The following is a 23,398-nucleotide window of genomic DNA, read 5'->3' on the forward strand; positions in this document are numbered from 1 at the left end:
CTTATATTTAAAGAAATTTCTTCTTATTATTCTCCACGATTAGTTTCTTTTGATACTATCAATCACAGCAATAAATGATATATGTTCAAAACGAGTTTTCTTGATCATCTAGTGCTTCTATGAATTTTAACTCATTTCCTTTCTCATATGTATCTACTCCTTTTTTTTTTTTTTCTCACCAGCAAAGTGACAAAGGGAGTAATAATATTCATGAAAAGAAAGTTTCAATATTGAAAAAATTAAAATGAATAATTGTCAAACTTACCGAGATTGAGAAAGTGAAAGCATATGTCATTATTTTTTTTTCTGAACTAATTGATATCTTAAACCTGCTTGTTTTGAGGAAGTCAAAGGGGTTAAGAAGTGAGAGATTGCCTTCAACGAAGAAATGAAAGTTCTTCTTAAAAATAAAACTTAGATATCTTATGTCAAAATCTATTAATGTAGATCAAGTTACTTGCAAATGAGTTTATAAGGTAAAACATAAGTCAAATGAAAATATAGATCATTATAAGGTAAAACATATTATAATAGAGTTCTTTGAAAAATATGATGAAAATTATGAGAAAATATTTAGTCCTATAATTAAGATGACAATCGTTCGATTAGTGATTGCTCTAACAGTTAATTTTAGGTGGAAGCTTTAGCAATTACGGTGAAATTGATAAAGATTTTTATATTGAGATATATTTATATTTTCGAACCAAGTTATGTTTGTAGGCTTAAGAAAGTACTTTATGGGTTAAAGAAAGCTCCCAAAGCATGAAAAAATTGCTCAATACATCTAATTTTATTCTATGGTGAAAAAGCAAGGAAGTCTACTTGTTATTATTCTTTTATATGTGGATAGTATAATCTATCATTGATAATAACCAAGTGGAGATTTTAAATCTTCATGGTATTTTTCATTTTGGTTTGAAATGAAGGTATTAGGGAAGCTTAATATTTCTTTTGGTGGTAATAAATACAAAAGAATGCATATTTATCTCTCAAAAAAGTTATGCGAAGAAAATTATTGAAAGATTTAAAATTAACAAAAATAAGAATATTTCTACTCCACTTGATGCAAATATAAAACTAAGTTATAATGATGGCAAAAAATTTTCTAATCCTTCATTTTTTTCATGCTCTTATTGATAGTTTTGTCTGCTTAATAATTACAAGACCAAATATTATATTTTTAGTTGATAGTATGCAATATCCAAAAAAAGTCATGTATTGCTATAGCAAAGAGAATCCTAAGATATGTGACTTTGACATTTGGAATTATATTATAAAAAGAGTATTCATGGTTACGTGTATTGTTGATTTGGGAGGTGATTTGAATAAGCGTATATCCACTTTTAGTTATGTCTCTTTATATAATTATGTTTGTATCTAATATTGTAGCAAGAAATAATAATCGATCTTTTTCTACGATTGAAGTAGAATATGCTAAAAAGTGTATATGACTAAAGCGTTAGATCAAGTATGTTTGTTGTCAACTATGAAACCACTATTTTATAGCGTGACAATCAAAATATCCTAAAATATAAATCTGATTTATCATGCAAGAACCAAATATATTAAAATTAAACATCATTCAGTCAAAAAAAATGCTTCAAGGAGTCGTTAACGTCGTAGAGGTAGCAAAGAAAATATTATAGATGTTTTTACTAAATCTCTCTCCAAAGGATCGTGGGAAGATCCTCGAAGCAAATTAATACTTATTCTCAAAAGTATAGTTAGAGTGTTAAGATTTAAAGTTATATTTTTCGAAGGAGTTTAAGATTTTATCTTTTAGATAAGTTGATTGGATATAGTTTTAGTTAATTAAAATAAGAAATATGATAAGGTTCTCTTGATTTAAGTTACTATTCTATGCCTATAAATAGATGACAGCTACATCCATCCCAATCTCAAATATTTAAGCTTATTGGGCTCAAATCTAAAATTAAATCAAGATCTTATAAGAAGTTCAAGAGAATATTTTCTATTTTGATTTGTCTCGATTTTTTTATCTTCATATTACTACTATTTGATAAAGGATTATACTTGTATATAATCCTTCTTTCTATACTCGAGAATAATTATTTATAGAGATAAAGACAACATTCTAAATGTTGATCCAAAAGTTCACATGGAAGATTCAAGCGTAAATATATGCGGATTGACATGGAATCCTTTTTGACATTTCATTTGCTTGAATTCCGCTGATACTCCTCCTAAAAGAAGGTAAATCATGAGAGAGATAAAAAGGAGACTACACAGCACGGTTGTACGACGCTGTGTCTGAGAACAGGAACGCAGGCACACGGCCTTATGTGAGGAGAGATCGACAGTGGCCGCCTTTTGCTGTTCCCATCTATCTCGGTTCTATTTCTGAAACCGAAACTTCATTTGGTGACATGGGAAATGACTTGCTTTGTCGATCAGATTTTTCGACCGGAAGAGTCGAGTTACTCGAGCCCAAGCTTGCATTCGCGTCACTCTTACCCGCACAGAACGCAGGCCGTGTAGGAGGCTGGAGGGAGACCGTCTCAGAGTTGAGCATCACAACCACCGTTGACATCGTCGGCCTGTCATTTGGATTTTCTTGAACACATAACAGCCCGATCTGGACGCATCTCAACACATCGCCTCCTTGGTACCGCCCACCCAAGGCTGGGTCTACGATCTCCATGGCTCTTCCTCCTCGCCATTTCTCCCATATCTGTTTCACAGGATGGTTTACTTATCGTCTATATACGTATGTGAATTGATTGTTATGAAACTGCACCCGACTACTTACGTAGCTTAGAAGGTCTTCGGCGACGTCGGAGTCGTAGGTACTACTGTTTTTTCTTCCGGTCAAAATCTCCAAAACCAAAACACCGAAGCTGAACACATCCGACTTGATCGAAAACTTGCCCTGCATCGCATACTCCGGCGCCATGTAGCCGCTGCAATGAGATCAACATCGATCGATCAATCAACATAAACACAAACTTTTTCAATGAGTAGACTATTAATTGGTTGTGATACGCACAAAGTTCCCACGACTCGGCTTGTGGTGCCCTGAGTCTGGTCGCCACCAAAAAGCTTTGCCAAACCGAAGTCTGAGATCTTGGGGTTCATCTCTGCATCTAACAAGATGTTGCTGGCTTTTAAATCACGATGTATGATCCTTAGCTGCGATTCTTCGTGCAGGTATAGAAGGCCTCGAGCAATTCCGGCAATGATCTTGTATCTGATTCCCCAACGAAGCTGTTGGCCTCTCGTAGGATCTGTTGGACGGAAAAGGTGTTAGGACCTCAAGCACTCGGGCAATGAAGAAGAGCAGTGATATATGATATATATGGAAGGAGAATTAACCAAAAAGAAAGGCGTCCAGGCTTCCGTTGGGCACATATTCGTAGATAATCATCTTCTCTTCCTCCAAGCAAACTCCCAGAAGCTTTACAAGATTTCGATGCTGGAGTTTTGCGACCAAAACTAACTCATTCTTCAGTTCTCCAAGTCCTTGCCCAGAAGAGTTGGAGAGTCTCTTGACAGCTATTTCTCTTCCATCCGGTAGCAGTCCCTGCACAAGATCTTATAGCGTGAGGACAGAGCAAGAGCGGCATTCGAAGTGGAATACTGAGGAGAAGGCTCTGGTCGTACCATGTACACTGTTCCGAATCCACCTTCTCCAATTTTATTCTCTGTGGAGAAGTTGGCTGTCGCAAGTCGTATTGTCAATAGATCAAACAGTAGTGATTCAACACTCGGGATCTGCTCCCCATCAGTTTCGTCTATGAAACAGCAAGCAGTTGCAAGCATGTTAAAAATGGTAATGATGACAAGGATTCTAATTGTTTCATATTGTAGGAAAAACACACAACGCCGTACATATGTTGGAATATTAATTCAAATCATGTGATTAGATATGATTTTAGTTGAAGAGATCTAATTCAAAAAATTATCATAGTCAAAAGTTTTGATTTTACCCCCTCTATATATATATATATATATATATATATATATATATATATATATATATATAACTCGTTTAAACTTATATATGAGTTTAATATAAGTTTTTAGCCTTGATAAGAGAATTTTCCAGCAGCATCTCTAGTTGGCGCGGACAAGGAGAGAGGAAGAGGAAGATGGAGGCACCAAGTCAGTTAATGAACCAACTTTTTTATCCTAACATTTTCCCTGTCTTGTTCAAACAACGGTATGGCTTATATTCAATTGCAATGAAGGAAAAAGAGCATGGGCAAGTCACTCACATGGAGGTTTCGGTATCCGCTTCCTCTTCCTCCAGTAGCAGACGCAAACAATGGAGATCAGCAGCAGCACTGCAGTCGCTGCAGGTATGACAATAGCTAGAACTATTCCAATTGCGTTCTTCTTTTTTCCTGCACCGACAGATGGCCACCAAAACTCATCATCCCGTTTCTCAATCACCATAACGATTGGGCTGCGCATGGTGAACTCCTCGAGGACGGAAATGCAAGAACAAAGAGAAGTTTGGGAACAAAAACCCAAATTGGTTGATGTTTAATTCTACTATATTCTTCTAACAATGATTACTGATATAAGATATCGAGAATGAAGTATAAGGTTATTAGGAAATATATTGCAGTCAAGATCAATGATATATGGGAAAACAGAGGGAGATATTAAGACGACTTTATTAGGAACAATGAAAAGAGATCCGCTTAGTCCTACACAACTAATATTGTTTTATTAAATAGAATATAATTAACAAAATAATTAACCAACTAAATTTGGTTCCAGATGACTTTAGACGTACCTAATTGAATTGGAGGTATGTAATCATCGATTTTTTTTCCCTTAAAATAAATTAATTATTATAAATAATTAATTTTTTTTTGTTTGTATAGTGTAGTTAAGGAAATGATTAAAATTAATTTTCTTACTTATGTAGGTAAATTAATTTTTTTTATAATTAATTAAATTATTAATTGATTTATTTCCTAATGCACTATGTGAATTTTATAAAGTAAATAGTTTAAATTCTATTTTTATATGTGAACCATAAGAAATAAATATTATAATTCTATCTTTATATATATGAAAGCAAAATAAAAATTAATTAAAAATAAAACTAACGTTAATTACATTGTCATCTCAACTTGACTAAATCAAATAAACTTAATTAAAATCATTTAAATCTAGATGAAACCAGTCTAGGATAATTCCATATTATGTCTATAAAGATTTGAGATAAGTTCGATTAGATTCTAATTGAATTGAATTTGGTTTTAGTCAACAGGGTTATTTCAGTTAGGGTTTTGATTGAGGTCTATAGAGAGATTAACATCTCATATTTTTATAATTTGATGAACTTAAAAGTTTTATCTGAAAGTATCATTTGAAAATAATTATTAGTTGTTACTATTTCTTTCAAATTAAACTTATGATATTGATACGATTGTTACCATGTAGTATATGTAGCTATACTGCTCACACTAGTAGCCTACATATAGTATAGCTATGTAGCTATACTAGTAGCCCACATGTGCAGCCACCAATAGATATAGTTTAGTAGATCATACATCAAGTATGGTCCTTCATAATATGTTTATCATACTATTTCTTAGATGTATGCAGCATAAATGAATGTAAATGATCATAATTATATCCCTACTGAGTAAGTAAGATGATTCCCTTTGGAGATTAGCAAACCATCAAACGTGATGGTTAGATAGTTCATCCATTCTTTATTGGAAATGTAATATAAATACTCTCTATTTGTTGTTCGGAGAAAACCATCACGTAAAGTATACATCTTTATCCGTTGTTAGGAGAGTGTAATATTAAACAAGATATAAGTATTTGTTATTTGACTATTATGTATGTTATGAAGATGTGTTACATATGTATAATTTTATTTACTACATAAGAATTATCATTATTTTTTTAATATATAAGTTTTATAATAAATTATTATGTTATTATTTCATATTAAATTATTGATATCATTATATATTTTATTAATATCAATATTATTTATATTATTTTTTAAGTTTTATAATAATTATTTTTATCTTATATTTAACCTACTTATATTTAATTAGTAGATTTGAGGTTAGGGTGGAAGAGAGTTTTTTTTTTTTTTTTGTCACATGTGAAGATGTGATTTTTTATTAAAAAATATTTATTATTATGAATATAAGGATTTAAATTTAAAAATAAAAAATAAAAATGAATTATAAATATTAAAATAGTAATTTTTTTTTATAAATCGGAGATGTGACAATGCATTATGTATCTAAATTAAATTATCTTCTGAAAAAGTATAATTGGCAGGCCACTCATTTTGATGACCGATGAATGGCAGGGAAAAGTGAAAGTCTCAGCACTAGCTTTTTGTTTCAGGCTCTTACTCCTATGCTGCTTTTTAAGGCGCGATCTAAAGTGGCTGCAACTCGGTGGTGTCAGACGTTGCTCGCAAGGATAACGACAGCAAAGGAGACCACTGAGACAAGTTTGTTCGTGTTGACTCTTCGTAGTCTTCTGCCGCAATTATTGCAGAAAAAGTAGTTGGGTTGTTGGCTAATAGTGGGCGTCTTCACCAGCAGGGAGGGGTGTACACAGTCTGATGTACATTTGTATTTTACGTTTGAATTTTTTTTATAATAACGTACGTAATAATAATAAGAATAATCATACTCATGTATGGACTATGTGTAAATATTTTTATAATAACATATGTAAATATTTTTTTTGAGTCAGAGAGAACGATTAAAAAGAAAAAAAGGCATACGTAGAAATCGAAAAAGACTGACAAGATCATATGTTATTAAGATGTGTGGTAGTAAGAGATGATCCGAGGTACTTACCTCGTTGGGGAACGGCGGGGGTAGCAAGTGGCGGAGAGGCAGGCGGTGGGGTCGGTTCCGATGCGCTCTCCACGGGAGCTGTAAGCGCCAGCGTGGAGTTGCCTTGGTAGAAGGAGTACACCTCAAACCTCATGTTGCACCTCACTCCGATCACCCTCCCTCCTTCCTTTCCCACCATTAGTTTCGGTAAAGGGCTGTACAGACCGCGCAAGCACGTCCCGCAATCTGTCTGCGACAGGTCCGGAGTGCACTGCACCAGGCCGTACACCATCGGGAACGTCGACGTGAAGTTGCTCACCGTCCCGGTGGCGAACTTCTTGGCGGAGTTCGCCGCCCTGTCTGTCGTACGGTTCAGCAGGAGATCCAAGAGCTTGCTGAACCGATCCGCCCGGGTGATGTTGTTGACGTTCCACATGTAGAACTCCGGCGAGTTGCCGTCGTAGGAGAAAATTCTCCCGTTGGAGAAGCGGAGGAGGCAGAAGTCGTACCAGATCACAGCTGCCTTGTTGTAGGCGCACATCTGTTGAATGTCCTGGGTGGCAGTATCGACGCAGGAGCCGCACGCGCTGGAGTTGACGTCTCCCCGGCAGAGGGCGAAACCGTACACTTGGTCGGGGGTTCGCCCCACGGTGTCGTTTATGAAGCCAGAAGCGGAAACATTGGAGGCGAGGCCGGAGAGGAGGCGGTTCAGGTTGGTCTGGTACGTGCTATTGGCGCTGAAGTTTCCGGTGGTGCCGCAGATATTATACAACGGGTCGGCACTGATCACAGAGAAGAGGAGGAGGAGCAGCAGCAGCTTGAGGAAAGGGGATAGGGAGGAGGGAGACATGGTGATGCTCTTTGGCCACTGTGACCGAGAGGGGAAATATCTATAGCAATAATGCTGAAGCAGTGTGTCCACCGTCGTGTCTCAGAAAATTACGGGTCAAACCATGACAAGCTGACGTGAGTCACCGCGTTCGTGTGATGTGAGACATCATGATTAATAGATCGTCTACATAAATATATTGCAAATTTAGAATAATTAACACTACTAAAGTAACTAATTGAATATAGAAAGTTATTATTTATCTAAAGTAACCACACACACACACACACACAAAAATAAATAAATGAATCGTACAAAACATTAAAATTAATTGAAAAACAATTACCCACAAGATAGAAATAAATTTATATTAAGTGTTTTCGAAGCAATTGAAAAACTAAGGTGAAGGATTTTGGGTAATTTGCCAGCAAGGAAAGCTTTCTAGTAATTAAATCTCGAGTCTTTTTTTTTTTTTTTTGTCAACAACAAACATTAAATGAATCTGCTTCCCATGATGCCGTGTAGCTTCGGGTATTTGGAAGAGTCAAGACGTAGAAAGATGGTGTCACAACAAAGGCGATGTAGAAGAAATTTGTTGGCCATGGATAACGGGCATCATCACCAGCGCGTCGAGTGTGTCCTGTCATGAGTTAGGCCGCTACTTAGGATCAGGTATTCCCACCACGAAACGCGATTGTCGTGGTGACTTGGGTCACGACCTAAAGTCTGGACTTGAAAGTTGTACCGCTGTCTCAGGGTGTTTGAGTGGTCGAAGAAGCATCCCACAGATACATACATACACGTTTATAAACCGGAGTTGACTCGGTCAAAAGTCATGTCATCGAATCAGCTCCTTTTTCTACGCCATTGGTGGTTGAGGCGTCCTTGTCAAGAAATGTATTGGCCGACGACCGCGTGCCTCTTCACGTTACACAAAGCAAGGAAAAATGAGAACCGGAAGGAAGAATAGGAGAAGATGAGATGGACTTGGACTTGGACTGCTCTGGCGGGGAGCACCACCAGTGGTGAGAGAATGAATGCGTTCACTGTGTTTTCTGATAATTACAACTCTTCATCACCAAATTGGACTTGCTCGTCCCATCCTCCTCAGCTTTTGAAATTTCAACATAGATATAAGATTTCTGAATAGTCCTTGTGTTTTCAACATAGATATAAGATTTCTGAGCAGTTTTGTCACATCCCACCTAAATATCTCGAACAAACGACGCTAGTAAACATTATTATTGCACCTGATAAATTTTCTTCTTTACGTACGTACCGGTATGTAAATAGACTTGTATATCAGAAGAAAAAGATTAAATTTTATTGACTGCTTATGTCGGAATAAACGTTATGAGCCGCACAGACACGTTGTAGCTTTTTAGAAGAGAAAAGAGGCAGCTGGCAGAATTCACTGGGATGTTGACCATTGGTGTGACAGGTCCGACGAAAAAGTCATTGATATTTCCTAGCATAAATATATATTATGCTATGTGATGGAAAACAGCGAACAAAATAGAATAAATATATATTATTTCTGCAGCTGCCACAATCCCTGGCTGCCCTGCCCGAGATTATGATACTAAATATTTGCAGGTGCTGCAGCATCCTAAATTACAACCATTTGTTACCTCGAAAACTTGGAGAGACCCCACTGCACAAGACCAAAGAGGCATGGCTGTCATGCTGACGTCAAACAACAGTATCTTGAAGTAGATATTGGGATTGGTTGCATCAAACTCTAATGCTCTACTGACATATGTTGTTGTTAAATACAAATACGCTCACCCTAAAAGACCCTCTGATCTCAACTATTGATACAGTTCCGCCTACCTGAAACAATAAAATAGCCATGGATGGATCAGCGACTAGTAACTCTTTGAGTGTGCAGGATAAAGATATATTCAATCACCTTTTACAACAAGCCTACCTGTCAAAGTAGCCCTATGCTTAAAGAAGACCGCAATAGTTTTCACAGTAAAAAAATGCACAAGTCATGGAAATACTAAGTGGCACCTATGATTTTTGGTTTTTTTTGTTCTTCATTTTCAAAAAAAAAAAAAATATATATATATATATATATATATATATATATATATATATTTTTATTTCAAAAGTCAAGAAAATTAACTTAGTTGCATCAAACAACATCCTCAATCTCAAATTACTACCACCAAATGATATGACCAAATTAATCTCCATGACTTCAGAATGAAGCACCAATATTTTATATTTGATTAATTTAATATATATCTTGATGGATAACTTTATAATTAAAATGCGTTGTTGTGTGTGAGATTATCTGTGGCAGAATTGAAAATATATAACAACATTTAGCTCATTGCAACTTTAGCTCTAGGGCACCTAAGCTATGATACCCTTCTTTTCCCAGAAAAAATTGCTAATAAAAACTATTTTCCCATCTGCATCTACATATCATTCTAGAAGCATTATCAATGGCATAAATGCGTTGCTCCAAAATATTTGAAATCTTTCTTAAATTATTTTAGATTCGTTATTCTAGCTTTATTAAAAGATATCTTTAAGGATCTTTGGCATCATTTAGGCCTCAAGGATAAATTCACTTCTTCACGGCAACTCAGTCGTTTAGGCCTCAAAGAATGAATCCCCCTTCTTCATGGCACCTGATTTTTTTTTTTTATTCATCCAGATATTTTCAATACATAAAAAGAAAGCGAATGATCCTTGGCTGCACAACATTAAACTTATAAATAAAAAAAAGAGTTAGCCAGAAACTCGAAATTAATGGTAACCCAAAAAATTAAGAAGAATCAGTTGTGAAGCATTTCCAAGTTCATTTAGGAATATATGCAAATTCACTCAAAGTCATCCCTAACATGTTAATAACACTTCTGGAAAAGTGCATTAACTTTCCTAGAACTATTGTCTGAACCTAGCTAATTTGCAGTTGATGATAAAAAAATAAATACATTTTTAGGAATGAGTCGGCACTAAGAGGAGGCGGGGGGGTGAATTAGTGCAGCGATAAAATTACGTCTGTTTAAAAAATCTTTCGTACGTTGAAAACCGAACTCGAAAGATAACTTATTATTCATATATAAAGTGAAAGCAATAGACAAGTAAAGATTCAGTTTGCAGTTAAAGTAATTTGATTAAAATAAATACAAACCAGATTTTATAGTGATTCGGTCGTCATGACCTACATCCACTCCACCGATTCGTCTTCCGTCGAGGCTACTGGCATCCACTATCGGTCTTCTTTCAATAGGCGAAGACCAACTACCCTTTTACACCCTCTTCTCCTTTTCACAGGTTTAGGAGACAACCTTTTATAACCCTCTTTTAAAAGGTATCCCTCTCACACTTTCATTAGAACTCTCTCTAAGCTTTGGGAGGAGCGAACTAAACTTTCTAAAGTTTGCAACTTTAGAATCACAGAGTTTTGCTCAATATTTCTTGCTTATCCATACAGGAATAACTGGGATATTTATAGGCCCCAAATGTATTCAAATTTGAAGCCCAAAATTCAAACCCTCAAAATTTCAGGGTACGGGCGATACCACCGCCTAGACAATCTCGGAGACTGTGCCATGACGGTTTCACTTGTTTGGTCATTGTTTGAGCCTTTCTCTTGGCCCAACATAGCCTAAACTTAGCCCAACTGTCCCTTAATTGGGTTGGCCCAATTTTAATCCTAATTATGTGCTAACTATGAATTTTAAGACATTTACTAAGCTAAATAAAGTCTGTAAGTCTATGTTTCTTCCGACGAACTTCCGACGATCTCTCGGCAATGTTCTAGCGAACTCTCGGCAAACTCCTAGACTTCACGACGATCTTCTTAACGAGTTCCGACGAGCTTCTTTGGTAAGCTCTTGGACTTCTCAGTCAATTCCTGCAGAACTTCCGACGAACTCTTGAACTCCCAACAAAATCACGTTCTTGACTCTGAAACTTCATTTCGCTTTATGCCTTGCTATCGTAGTTAATCTTGCACGCATAAAAACATACTTCGATCTAGACAATTATTACTAAGCATGAATCATATTGTCTGACATGTCATTGGTCCATCGATGCTTCGTCCGATTCTTCGACGCATCGTTCTCTCTTATGGCCTATTGCCTAATCGACCAGTTAACCTCCGCAACTCCGATATCCTTGGCACAATATCCGCTCTTCTTGGCTCGATAGCCAAACTCATGACCCGAAGCTTTTTGTCGATATGTCGACCGATCCTTCAACATGACGTCCAATCTTTTGATATGTTTTTTTCCGACCAAACATGATTTTTCCTTTAATTGTCTTTCCCTGATCGAAGCATCCTGCGTCGCTCAAAGCGTAGATTAAATCATAAATAATTATCAATTAATTTCATCATCAAAATCCAAGATTCAACCTAGATAACTTAGGACATAGCAACACACTCATCATCAACAAAGTTCAAAAAGCAAGCAGAAGTATAAAACGAAACTCACATAAAACATTATACGAAGTATTAGACTTGTAGTCTCAAAATATGCCCTACAACAGCAATGATATACCCTGGTACTTAAAAGAAGCTTGTACCATATATTAAAGAGCATATAGGATGAGCAAGAATACTAACATAAAGGCACAAACGAAGTAAAGCATAAAAGTAAAATATAATCATGATATACATTTTGATTGGGGCATGGATACTGGAGGTCTTTCAGCCAGAACTCTTTCCAAATTTGGAGCAAATAGAGCATCCAACTTAACCAACCAAAGTGCAATTGCAGAAGTTGTTTGGGGCATAGTTTGAAATTTGTATGATAACGTCATCTGCAGCCAAATTAGAGCCAGCCCATGGTGGGGCATTCATACAACCAGTGCTCATTTATGGCACCAACAAGATCAGTGAGAACCTGCAAAAGCGAAATGAACATAAAAGGCAATTCTTCGTAATATAAGTACCGAAATTAACTGATCAAATTAGAAATTAAATTATTATTATATAATTAAACCTGCAAGAGTTCCGGCAAAGATGATGCACGTCTAAGCCGCTTGACCTAAAGCTTATGAGCTGATGTTGTCCATGTACCCATTAATGCTGCCTCTGGCATGCTCACCTAAGGGGAAAAAAAATACTTATATTTTCCTGGAAACTCAAATAAAATCAACTTTAGATTATTTTAACAGTATAATGAAAACTGGCATTCATTTATGCGTTAATATTTACAAGAGATGAAAAATCAGTGAATATTAACAAAAAAGTGAATATTAACAAAAATGTTATAAGTAGGTCACCTCGATTACATGGATTGCTGCCTTCAGGACTTGCAACTGCGAAGACACAACTTTATGCTTGGGAAACTCACATCTTCTCGTTCTCCACATGTTGCTATATGTATTGCATATCTTTCTTCAAGATCAAAATCTATCTCAAATGTAGTATGGCAAAACTCACAATACTTTTCATCTCTCCAAAATAAATCATGGCAACTCACACAGTGAGACAATGATTCCATGTATGACCTCTTACTGTACCTTACAGCATTTAAAGTGGAGTAAACGGAATTCCAATCCCATTTGTCAAATGCTTGCAAGCGGGCCCACTTTTGCTTCTTTTCTTCACTGCTCCTCTCAATTTCAAGATCTATAGCACCTGAAACAACTGATAAATTATCCAAGGATTCTGAAGTAATTAGAACACTATGAACATCTGAAGTTGGTGAAGATCCATCTCCACTACCGGCAGTTGTATAAGATGGCTCAAAATTGTTTGTTTGTCTGCTTCCAATTGCAGCAGCCATATACTCATCCATTGGTTGACAGAGAAATGATTTCCTCTTCTCTAAAGAAGCAACTAGACCCCGCATACCCCTGTTGTCTAAGATGGACAACAAAGCATGCAGAGCCTGTTACAGAGCAACAGGTAGCAATAATGAATGTGTCAAAAAAGCTTCAAAGCTACCATCAAGAGAAAACATAAACTAGTAAATATAAAGCCAAGCAACCAGATGCAAAGTTAACAACCTGTGCTGTATCAATGATCTGCCAGTGACCATCTTCTGAAGACTCGAAATGGACCCTTCGATGGCCAGGATCATGTGCAGAACATGGGCCAAGGAAAAGCCAATAGTTGTTGTACCTACGATCGGATCCTAAAAATATGGATTGGAGTGGGTGCACATCATTACAGGCTTCTCTGTCTTTGCAGTTATTAGTCTCCGAAGAACTTGACCGGCATCCTCTTCTAGAGCTAGAAGCATTTGCATTTTTGAAAGCTGGTGTGTATGATGCAGAAGGATTGGCTGGAGAAGTATTTGGTAAGGATGTTATCAATGTCGCACCCATTTCCCTCCAACGATGACATTGGTAATACTTGATAATTTGTCAATGATTTTTTAATTTTTGCACCCGATTCATGATACCATGCATTTGTAATGAGTGATCTAGCTCTCATGGGTTCCTAACATATGTTAGTAACATTATAAAAAAAATCACTATTAAAAAGTAACACGACATATAATTTGCTTAAACAGTTTACTCATCAAAGTAGTTTTCAACAAAACACAGTCCGTTTTATCATGAAAATCCACTTGGAACAAGGAATAAGAAAACTGATCTTAAAAATAAAGCTACAGGAGAATATTTGGGACTATCTGCCTCAAGAGTAAGCCACAAGCCCTTTTATGAGGATCAGGTGTGACCGAAAAGTTCAAATAGATCAATCTAACATTACTAAACCAAAATAACTTTACTAAAACCTAGATAAAGAATTAGTCTGATATAAAAGACAGTGGAATCTAGTTGTCTAACAAGATAAACAGAAATAAGTGACAGCTAAGAAGAAAGTTCTCCATTTGATGAAAACAACAGGGATTTGAGAGCATAATTTAAAAGAACTCAACAACGCTACTGAACATAAAGCACTGGGTAATTAAGCTACATGGCATATCATACCTTCATTCTCAAACTAGAACAACACCAACAAGATCAATGAGAGCAACTAAAGCATCCAGTTTTTCTTCAATGCTTAAATCAGAGTATTCACCTTCCACAAGCCCTTGCATCCAGGCCTCCCCTGAATAGCTTTCATCAATCTCAGTATATACAGTTAACTTCTTGCTCATTTTCTTATGTTGGCCCTTGTACATAACAATTCGCAGGTCCTGAATAGATGAATCCAGTTCCTCAGAGTCATGTGCTTGTGTCCTCAGAGTCATCACCAACACTTCCTGAATCCTCTGTATCTGATTGAGAATCACTTTTTCCTTTAATCTCCGGATCAACTCAAAGACAATATGCAGAGGGTGCTATCTTCTCAAACAATGTAATGTCACTTGAAAGAGTTGAATATATTAGGTGTTCCAATTCTTCTGTTGTGGGAAGGTCAAGTTCAACAATCTAAAAACACAGCAAAATTTACTGTCAACAGTCATTACATGAAGACTTGCCGCATATATACATAGACAATTGAATTTTTTTTTCAAAAAAAAGGTAGTCTCCAAACTTGCACCTACGAAGCTCTTGCCAATTCGGAAACTTTTAGTCCACGATTTCCTTGCTTGGATAACAAACAAAATATATCACCTTTCAATGTGGGGGGATGTAGGCCATATTTCTCCATTGGATTCCTCTCCTAAGAACACAAATTAACAAGAAACAGAGATAAAGTTAAACATGAACTTGCATATACAAGAAAATTGCTCTGTTTAATACCAAGACTCAGTCTTCAATGTATTTCACTTGCTTTACATCCCCGCTTAGAGGTCACCGAAGCAAAATTTGGAAGTACGGTTCCCTACACTTGAGATGAGGTATAGTCAAAGTAATTCAATTTGTAATGCTCATGTTATTGGTAATTTAATCTCTTCAACAAAGCACCTTTCTCCTTGATTGATTTATCACCCATCAGCATGCTGTTGTTTAATATCTCCCATTGATTAATGTGGTTCTATAAGTCAATTGGTGATCATTCATTTCAATCATGTAAGGTTCTCCTAATCAAATAATATGAATGATCAACTGAATCATGATTTGATGTAATGACTGATCATGAAAACATCAGAAATCTGGAATCAACTGAGCTTAGCTGGGTAAATTAGTTTATTCTGTCATACTTGAGTCAACCTACAGACAATCACAATTAATGATGGCCCAATTATGGTTAATCTGATCCAACGATCCAATCCAGCTGGCTTAACTGATCTAGCCTTATCATTATCACATATATTAGCATCCAAATGGATTCAGATACCGGGCCTGATGAACCTTGCCAAGGATAATATTTGATATCTGAATTATCAAAGTAAGCTCTCAGAGATGTAGATCAATTACATTGTGTTTATGATCAAATCATAGAACATTACATAAAAATTCAATCACATACAAAGAGAGACATCTTAGTTTAGCCATTTGTAATTAGTGCATTTACATAGGCATAGAAGATTTAAACAATTACATTGATTGAATGTTACAAGGATAGAAGTTCTCAAGGCTTTAGATCATTAGAAAGTCAAGACTCCTTCATTGAGGAAGTCAAATGGACATTAAGCTGACATTAGAGGTAGCCAGCTCATCAGTCAATATTAGGCAAGTACCCTAGTTGCCTATTTAATTGGATCATTTTATTAAAAGACCAGTCAGTTGATGTGGCTACCCAATAATCCTAAACTCACCACACTATTTAGTATTTACAACTGTCCTCATATATAAAGCAAAAGTTTCTGCTTCGGAAAAGCATATGCAAATTGAAACCTCTTTCTTTGACTTGTATAAAATTTTGAAACCATGGAAGAATAACATGTAAAAACCAATACATGCATTGTGAAAATTCTAAACAGATGTTTGAGAATCAGAAATTCCAACGGAACATTAAAGCTTGCATAGGAACAGCAAATGTTTAATCCAATGTTGACAAATATCAGACAATTTGTTGTTTGCAATACCTCGTTATAATTTCCCCTCTGTATTGCTTTCTGTTTTGATCCAAAACCTGCTGCTACCAGAACTTGCCATAGTATTTCAGTCCAAGTCAGAGGGCCAAGAGATTGCTTCCAGTGATCAACTTCAAAATCTTGTTCTCTTATTGGAATAGAACCCATATATCGTAAAGTTTTACTACATAACAAGCAAAGTAAACAAGAAAGGAAAATTTACATCTTAACTGCAAGGTGGCTTATAATGTGAAACAAATGCACAACTTGAAAAGTAAATTACAGACAAATAAAACCAACAGTACAAAATAAAGAAAAATAAGACAACTCTTAAGTGGTCTGTGGCAAACGAACAGAAGGCAACATGAACAGAAGGGCTTGTAGAAAAACAAAACTAGAAGAAGTAGAATATACGCACTCGATCAGTGACTTACAAAGTCCAAAAATACTAAAAACCTGCAGATTTTAGAAGATGGAGTAATAAATCCAGCAGTAGTCTCTTTTTCAACATTAAGCATAAGCAGCTTCAGAAGTGCCACATGAATTCCTAACAACAAAGAATCCTGAAATAAATATCATATGGTAAACTTCATTAGACATCAAATTTTTAAATAGTAAAGATGTTAAAGAGTTGACAAAATTTATGCAGTATAGAACGAGCAGCAAGAAAACCTTGTCATGAAATGCCTGAGCAAATTCATCAAGTGTAAAGGTACGCACTTAAAGAATCACTGAATGAGTATATATAAACCGAACAACCTGTCGAAGCAAATTGAAAAACATAATTTATCATCATCAGCATGGCATGAAAAGAATAACATGATAGTAAAACCCATCAAATTGATTTTTCCACCATAAATTGAGTGCAAATTATCTAAATACACTCCAAAGAATTGTGTTTGATTCATCTATCATCATGGCTGATGCAGTACAAACAGAAATACAAAACAAACATGACTAGTATAGTCCGCAATAAGGAACATCCGTTGACCATCTTTTGAAGATATTCTCACAGAATTATACATGAATGACAGTAAATTTATCAAAATTCATGAATGATGTTTAATTGGCATTACATAACCAAACATTTAACACAGTATAAGAACTGCAGACTACAACTTAATAATAGTAACAGCAATGTTATGAATAGCATGCAGTGGACAAGTGATGCAAGATCATGATTGGCAGACTGCTAAGTGGGCCTCCACAAGCCCAAAGATACCAGTACTATCCAAAGGAGTTAGCGAGAAAAATGTCCAAGTAGCAAACGTCAAATATGGTTAACCACATCAGAGTAAAAAAAAGTAATGATGATACACAAAGCAAAACCATTGACTTCTGGGAATGACCAACTCCTACATATGAAGTGGAAAGAGCAACTTTACCTGCATTACCATAAAATTCATCTGCCATGACTTAAACTACTACAGAATAAATGCAACTATCAGGGCAAAAATCAGTTACCTTAAAAAGTTGTTTTACAAGTCCTGGAGAAGAATCCCAAGGTCTTGTACAAAATAGCTGCTTCATTTTAACAGTTTGAGGAGGAAACCTTGCCAACAAGTCTAGAACATACAAGAGTCAGAATCATGGCATGTGTTGGCAGAGAGATCTGTACCAAGAATAGTGCTGGACAAGAATCAACCTTTGCAAAGGGAGCAACCATGTCTTCCATTTGAAGCTAGATGGGTAGAACATCTCAATGGGTTAGGTCCTTCCTGTAACTCCTCAAGTTCCAGTTCCTCATCATCAACTAAAGTCATCGGTTCACTTGATTGTTCAAAAGATTCATCAAGTGAAAGATTAAAATCTCTTAAATGAGGTTCTTGCTGAATTGCATCTTGTTTAGATGGCACCTGAATTTTGAGAAACAAACCTTATAAATGCATACCGCCAGAAATAGAACACATAGAACAATTTTAATTTACTTAATTGGAAAAAACTGACACTACAGACACTACTCACATTGACACTTCGATCAGCCAATTGAAATGTCACAAATGTCCCTAAGTTGAAATACAGAAAATCTATAATATAGTTTGCTTATAAACTCGAAAAAAAAAAATGTTCCGATAAGATAGAAGCAAAGTCACCTTTCTCACTCTAAGTTTTCTCAGGAAGGATATCTCAGGAACATATGATAAGCAGAAAAGTCATCCAGTTCAAACTTTCATAGTAAAATCTGCAGAGACAGTAATATGATATCCTTGTGCCAAAGTCAAAGTAGCATAACCAGAACATAATCCATTTACCATGCATGGTTCTCTTTGCTGCAGTCGTTTTAGAACATAAGATGATGTAGCCTTATGCGAAACATGCGATCTTACATTCATCCAAGAACTCCTGTCTGTACAACTCATAACAGTTGAACGTTTTTGACCATTGGGGCGTGTTGCATGCCATACTGTCATCAACCCTTTGCCCATACCATACTTCCTTGCATGAAAATTAACTTCAGGAAGAGTTCTGGAGGCAAGTATAGTTGTCACCAACACCTGCAAAGAGTTCTTTTAAAAGAAAAGATATCACTATAAAAACATACTGTTCATTTTTTTTCCAGTGTTTCACAGGAGAAATTTTGTCAAGATCATCTAATATGTGATTGATGCTAAGACATAGTAACCTTCCTCATTGACAACTAACTAAATTAAATAAAAAAAATCGTCATCAATTAAGATGACAGCACACAATTGATACATATATGGACAGAGAGAGTAACCAAAACATGGACAAGAAAGTATAAGTTAACAAAAACAAAAAAGTCCTAGGATAAGATATTAAATTTTGAAGATAACTTACATAAAAAGCACTTTTTATACACAGTATCTGAAGCAAACTGTCAAAAAAAGAAAAACAAATGAACATCCAACATCAGGTGACTTAGACCAAAACTTAGGCATGTAGATGCCCAAATGAAAATCCAATTGGTCCATGTTGCAATTAGTTAGATATGACTTAGACCATACCCAGCTCTACCCAAGTTAATATTTTGTATTCCAAAGAAAAAGGACAGAAGCTACTTGTCAAATTACTTGAAGTTTTGTGATACCTTGCTCCTTCTGGGAATACGTTGGTTGTCATGACAGGACTGAAGCTTCTCGAACTCTAGTGTAAATAAGTTGGAAAATATGTAAGAATGAAACATTTGGAACTCCAAAAGTAAGATAATAACAAAGAACTGGAATTAACCGAAAACCTAACACTTTAGAAACAAGTATAATAAAAGAACCATCTAAGTTTGCTAAAATAACAGTCATCTAATTTAAATGTCTACTGCTTAGACTAAAGTAGATCTTTAGTACCTTCAGAGGTTCAAGGATAAGGCAGATTACGATAAGAGCTCAACTTTATGAACAGCAAGACTGTCAAAGTTCTTTTTGTCCAGCACATGTACTATAGTTTGTAAGATGAACTGTGCAAAAATGATCCTTAAAAGCCAAACAATGTCATTGTTCATTCATTTCAGAAAGGGCTTTTGTTGCTGGTTTCTCTACCCTTCCTCTCTCCGACATCAGCTGCCACACTGCATACATACTGAAAGGGGCAAGCTGCTGACACCATCTATTTCCCTGATGTAATTTTCAAAGACAGAGAGTCCAAGATTACTTCTCTTTACCTAAAACTTACTCCTATAATGCTTATCCTTCAAACTTATTATTCATTCTCTTATAAACAATCAATTTCACAAACTTCACTGTTAAACTACAACTCAGAACATACAACACCTTTTTTTGCATATCTCATCAGTCTCCTACTCAAACAAAACTCCTATATGAATTTCTACCTTCAACCAATTGCCACATGAAATAACCTCTACAAATCTATGGTACTACTATTATGAACACCATTTCTTTTAGCTATGTCATTTGTTACATTATTGCCGAGAGTAAACCATGGTCCACATTCTTAAACCAAGCAACCTTTTAGGATTTTAGATTGCCCTAATTTACAGTAAATAATTACCATATACATGATAGTGACAATCACAATTCAGCACATATGCCTGAACCCTGACAAGACATGCTAATACACATGTAAGGCAGGGCATTATGGCATGTGCTGCTGCAAACAAATTATTTTAGCCCACTGTTTATAAAAAAACGTTTGCGATGTTATTACGAGAGGGCATCATGATAAAACCTTGCATAAAGCTCATCAACCCTGAAAGTTGGGACATTACAGTTTGCTTTTGTTGTTGGGCATCATTGTTAAAGCTAAAATTTCAGAATAGAAGGGACACAATAACAACAATTCATTCGTTTTCATCCCATATAGAGCTCTATATATATAGATCAACCAGATTAAACTGATCTCAAAATGTTCTAAATGTTTTATGGCACTTAGTTAATTCAACAATTTCCTTTCTAAATCTCAAGAAAAAAATTATTTAGAAAGGGATTCCTATATAGTTAAAAAAAGGATAGGGAAGTGTGAGGAATATGAACCACAAGTATTTGAAGAAGTCAAAGAACACTTTCCCCGCATCAAGTCAGGGTTGCTGGCATTCAAGTGGGCATATCCACCAGGTACAATGAATGCAGTTCAAATCTTTCCAAGTCTCCAAGCAAATCAAACCATGGGATCCACAAGGGTTAATTTAAGCTTCAGAAAATATATCCTCATACTGCACAAGCTTAACTTTCTTACCTTTATTAATAATAATAATATTATTAAAGTAAATTATTAAAAAAATTCCGAATTACATGCACCTAAAATTGCCAATTTCAAAGAAAATATTTCAATCTAATCGTTATGAAAATTAACCAAATAAGACTGCAAATATTTAAATGTGTCTAAGAATGAAGCAAGACACACCTGTGGAGTGACCAAATGCATCTCCAGGGGGGTCAATCTCTATTCCGAGGACAGGACCATGTTTGCAGAATATTTTCTTTAAAATATGGTCTTCAGGGAACAAAATCTGTAAGTGAAAAATGTGATTCTTTTCTGCATAATTTGATCTGCCACCCGAATGGCTCTTCATCAGTTGCTCTAGATCCTTATACCTACATTTCTGTCTGACAAGTTGATTCATCTTCTTGATAGCACATCTTGAAGTGCCAGCGGTTCCCCTGTGACCTGATAAATTAAGACACTTACCATGAGTGTGTTTAAATGCATTGGAACTACTACTAGGGAAGCTTTTTATACTTGAATGAAGAGCTTCATTCTTCCTTCTATCTTTTCTTCTTCTCTCAGCAAACCAGCCATGAATTTGATGATACGTTAAATTCAGTGATGATGCATATTCTTCCATTTTATTTTGTTTAGGATATTTATCCTCTGCAAGAAAGACAAACATCAATAAACTAAAGAATTATATTTAGAAACCCAGGGACTTAGCTGGATTACAAAAGAAACACCTGAGTATAATTTTTCCAAGGACTGTAGTCGGCATGGTGTTTTTTCTCTTTGCTCCATTGTCTTTTTGTTCATCAGCACCCATCAACCTAGAAGTGACCTATCGTATGAAACAGAGGTTGGAATGTGAAAATAATTAGAGAACGTACTTGAAGGCATACCCTCTCTGACAAAGCAAACAAACAATGAAAAGCAGCTAATTGGCAAGATATTCAAGCAAATACATCTTGTTGTGATCAACCAGAATTTAGTTCCTACCAGATTTCCATAGAACATTAAGACAGAGCAAACATTATATAGATGGATGATATTCGAAAGCTCAAACATCTAATCAAGCCGGTATTCATTTCAGGAACTAGTCAGCAGCTTAGTCACTTTCTTAGCGAGGACCAAATAGATTACGCACTTAAAGAAACAAAAAGTGCGGGCATCAGAAATACTAGGAAACCCATGTGCCCTCGAATCGTCTCCTTGATGGACAGAAATGAAACTTACTTGCAAGAAAACACAAAAACCAAAAGCAACAGCAGGCATCAGAGAATTTCCAGAAAGAAAAAAAAAAGGAAATTTTGGCCTTCTCGATATGCTAAATAAAATATTTATAGATACATTCTTGAGCGACCGACAGGCAAAATCCAAAACAAAGAATTCCATGGGTCATGTCCAGGTAGTCGCACACGTGTGTAGCCATGATTCTTTTCGCCCCTATCACAAGCATGACATCTAAAAATAACCATGACCAAGTAATTCTAACGCATATTAAAGATCAATAATCAAAAGTGCATTAATACGCCGACGAAAGAACATCGATACGCATTCTGTTTCCTACGAAACATGAACATCAGTTCAAAAAAAAATTGATTGTCTAACCACTGGAAAAAGAAAATCCCAAACCAAACGCACCACTCGAGATAACACTTCAAGAATCCAACCCACACCCAAAATCAAACCCATTCAGCATCGAAACGGCCGAAACCGAACCCAAATAGCCGGAAAAGACAAGAGAAGCGAAGGTATCAGAGCTCTGACGAAGCGACGACGGCGTTTTCCAACGGCAGCGGGCACATCCAGAGAGAATTAACGCGTTTATTGGACTGGGCACCTCTACCTGCACCCGAGGTTTAGGGTTTATGGGCCAAGGATGAGGACGGAAGCGAAGATGGCGGGGGTCTGGCTACCTCACCCTGTTCTCGCTTGCTCCTTTCGAACACCAACCCCCTTGGCTCCCCTCCCGTCCATCCTGTGTGCTTTTCGTTTTGATCTCTTAAACCCTTGGAGAAATATCTTGCGTCATCGGAAGCAAATGCCCTCCGCGATATTACCGACATGGACCTCGCTGAATTCGATCGATCTTCGATTTCGCTGATGTTTGGGCTTAGGGTTTCGAAGGATAATGTTAGCTTGGGTAGAATCGTATAATTATCAAAACATGTGTGTATCAATACCGTTGCTCTTGAATTATGTCTAGCAAGTTCATCAATTACTGGTGATAAAGACCACGCTGACTCGCCCGCCAATTCAGGTTTACT

The 23,398-nt window shown here is 36.1% G+C and overlaps 2 protein-coding genes and 1 pseudogene across 2 annotated transcripts; all 3 read right to left on the reverse strand.

Annotated features, from left to right (window-relative positions):
* Window positions 1-2,082: 2,082 nt before the first annotated feature.
* Window positions 2,083-7,676, reverse strand: LOC103988745 (cysteine-rich receptor-like protein kinase 44). The gene is made up of 7 exons (XM_009407376.3): window positions 6,816-7,676; window positions 4,236-4,364; window positions 3,622-3,752; window positions 3,334-3,541; window positions 3,008-3,245; window positions 2,771-2,921; window positions 2,083-2,692 (listed from the first exon to the last, which is right to left on the reverse strand). Exons 1-7 carry the CDS (start codon window positions 7,642-7,644, stop codon window positions 2,345-2,347), a joined length of 2,034 nt encoding a protein of 677 aa, XP_009405651.2. The 5' UTR covers window positions 7,645-7,676; the 3' UTR covers window positions 2,083-2,344.
* Window positions 7,677-12,063: 4,387 nt separating this feature from the next.
* On the reverse strand, window positions 12,064-18,911 carry LOC135586316 (homeobox-DDT domain protein RLT3-like; annotated as a pseudogene).
* A 115-nt stretch (window positions 18,912-19,026) lies between these two features.
* LOC135640482 (homeobox-DDT domain protein RLT3-like) lies at window positions 19,027-23,350 on the reverse strand. The gene is made up of 5 exons (XM_065154948.1): window positions 22,978-23,350; window positions 21,872-21,969; window positions 21,660-21,791; window positions 21,324-21,587; window positions 19,027-19,613 (listed from the first exon to the last, which is right to left on the reverse strand). The coding sequence occupies exons 2-5, from the start codon at window positions 21,942-21,944 to the stop codon at window positions 19,537-19,539; spliced, it is 546 nt and encodes a 181-aa protein (XP_065011020.1). The 5' UTR covers window positions 21,945-21,969; window positions 22,978-23,350; the 3' UTR covers window positions 19,027-19,536.
* Window positions 23,351-23,398: the final 48 nt, after the last annotated feature.

This window comes from Musa acuminata, chromosome BXJ3-6 (assembly GCF_036884655.1).
Source record: "Musa acuminata AAA Group cultivar baxijiao chromosome BXJ3-6, Cavendish_Baxijiao_AAA, whole genome shotgun sequence".
Lineage (NCBI taxonomy): Eukaryota > Viridiplantae > Streptophyta > Magnoliopsida > Zingiberales > Musaceae > Musa > Musa acuminata.

What these genes read in the sequence shown, in the direction of transcription:
- LOC103988745 (XM_009407376.3), bottom strand. Translation starts at nt 7,644, where the DNA reads ATGTCTCCCTCCTCCCTATCCCCTTTCCTCAAGCTGCTGCTGCTCCTC. An exon ending in CCCCGCCGTTCCCCAACGAG is followed by an intron (nt 4,365 to 6,815) that starts GTAAGTACCTCG and finishes CTGTCGGTGCAG; the next exon opens with GAAAAAAGAAGAACGCAATT. An exon ending in AGCCGAGTCGTGGGAACTTT is followed by an intron (nt 2,922 to 3,007) that starts GTGCGTATCACA and finishes ATCTCATTGCAG; the next exon opens with CGGCTACATGGCGCCGGAGT.
- LOC135640482 (XM_065154948.1), bottom strand. Translation starts at nt 21,944, where the DNA reads ATGAACAAAAAGACAATGGAGCAAAGAGAAAAAACACCATGCCGACTA. An exon ending in CTTGGAAAAATTATACTCAG is followed by an intron (nt 21,792 to 21,871) that starts GTGTTTCTTTTG and finishes TCTTTCTTGCAG; the next exon opens with AGGATAAATATCCTAAACAA. An exon ending in TGCATTTGGTCACTCCACAG is followed by an intron (nt 19,614 to 21,323) that starts GTGTGTCTTGCT and finishes TATTTACACTAG; the next exon opens with AGTTCGAGAAGCTTCAGTCC.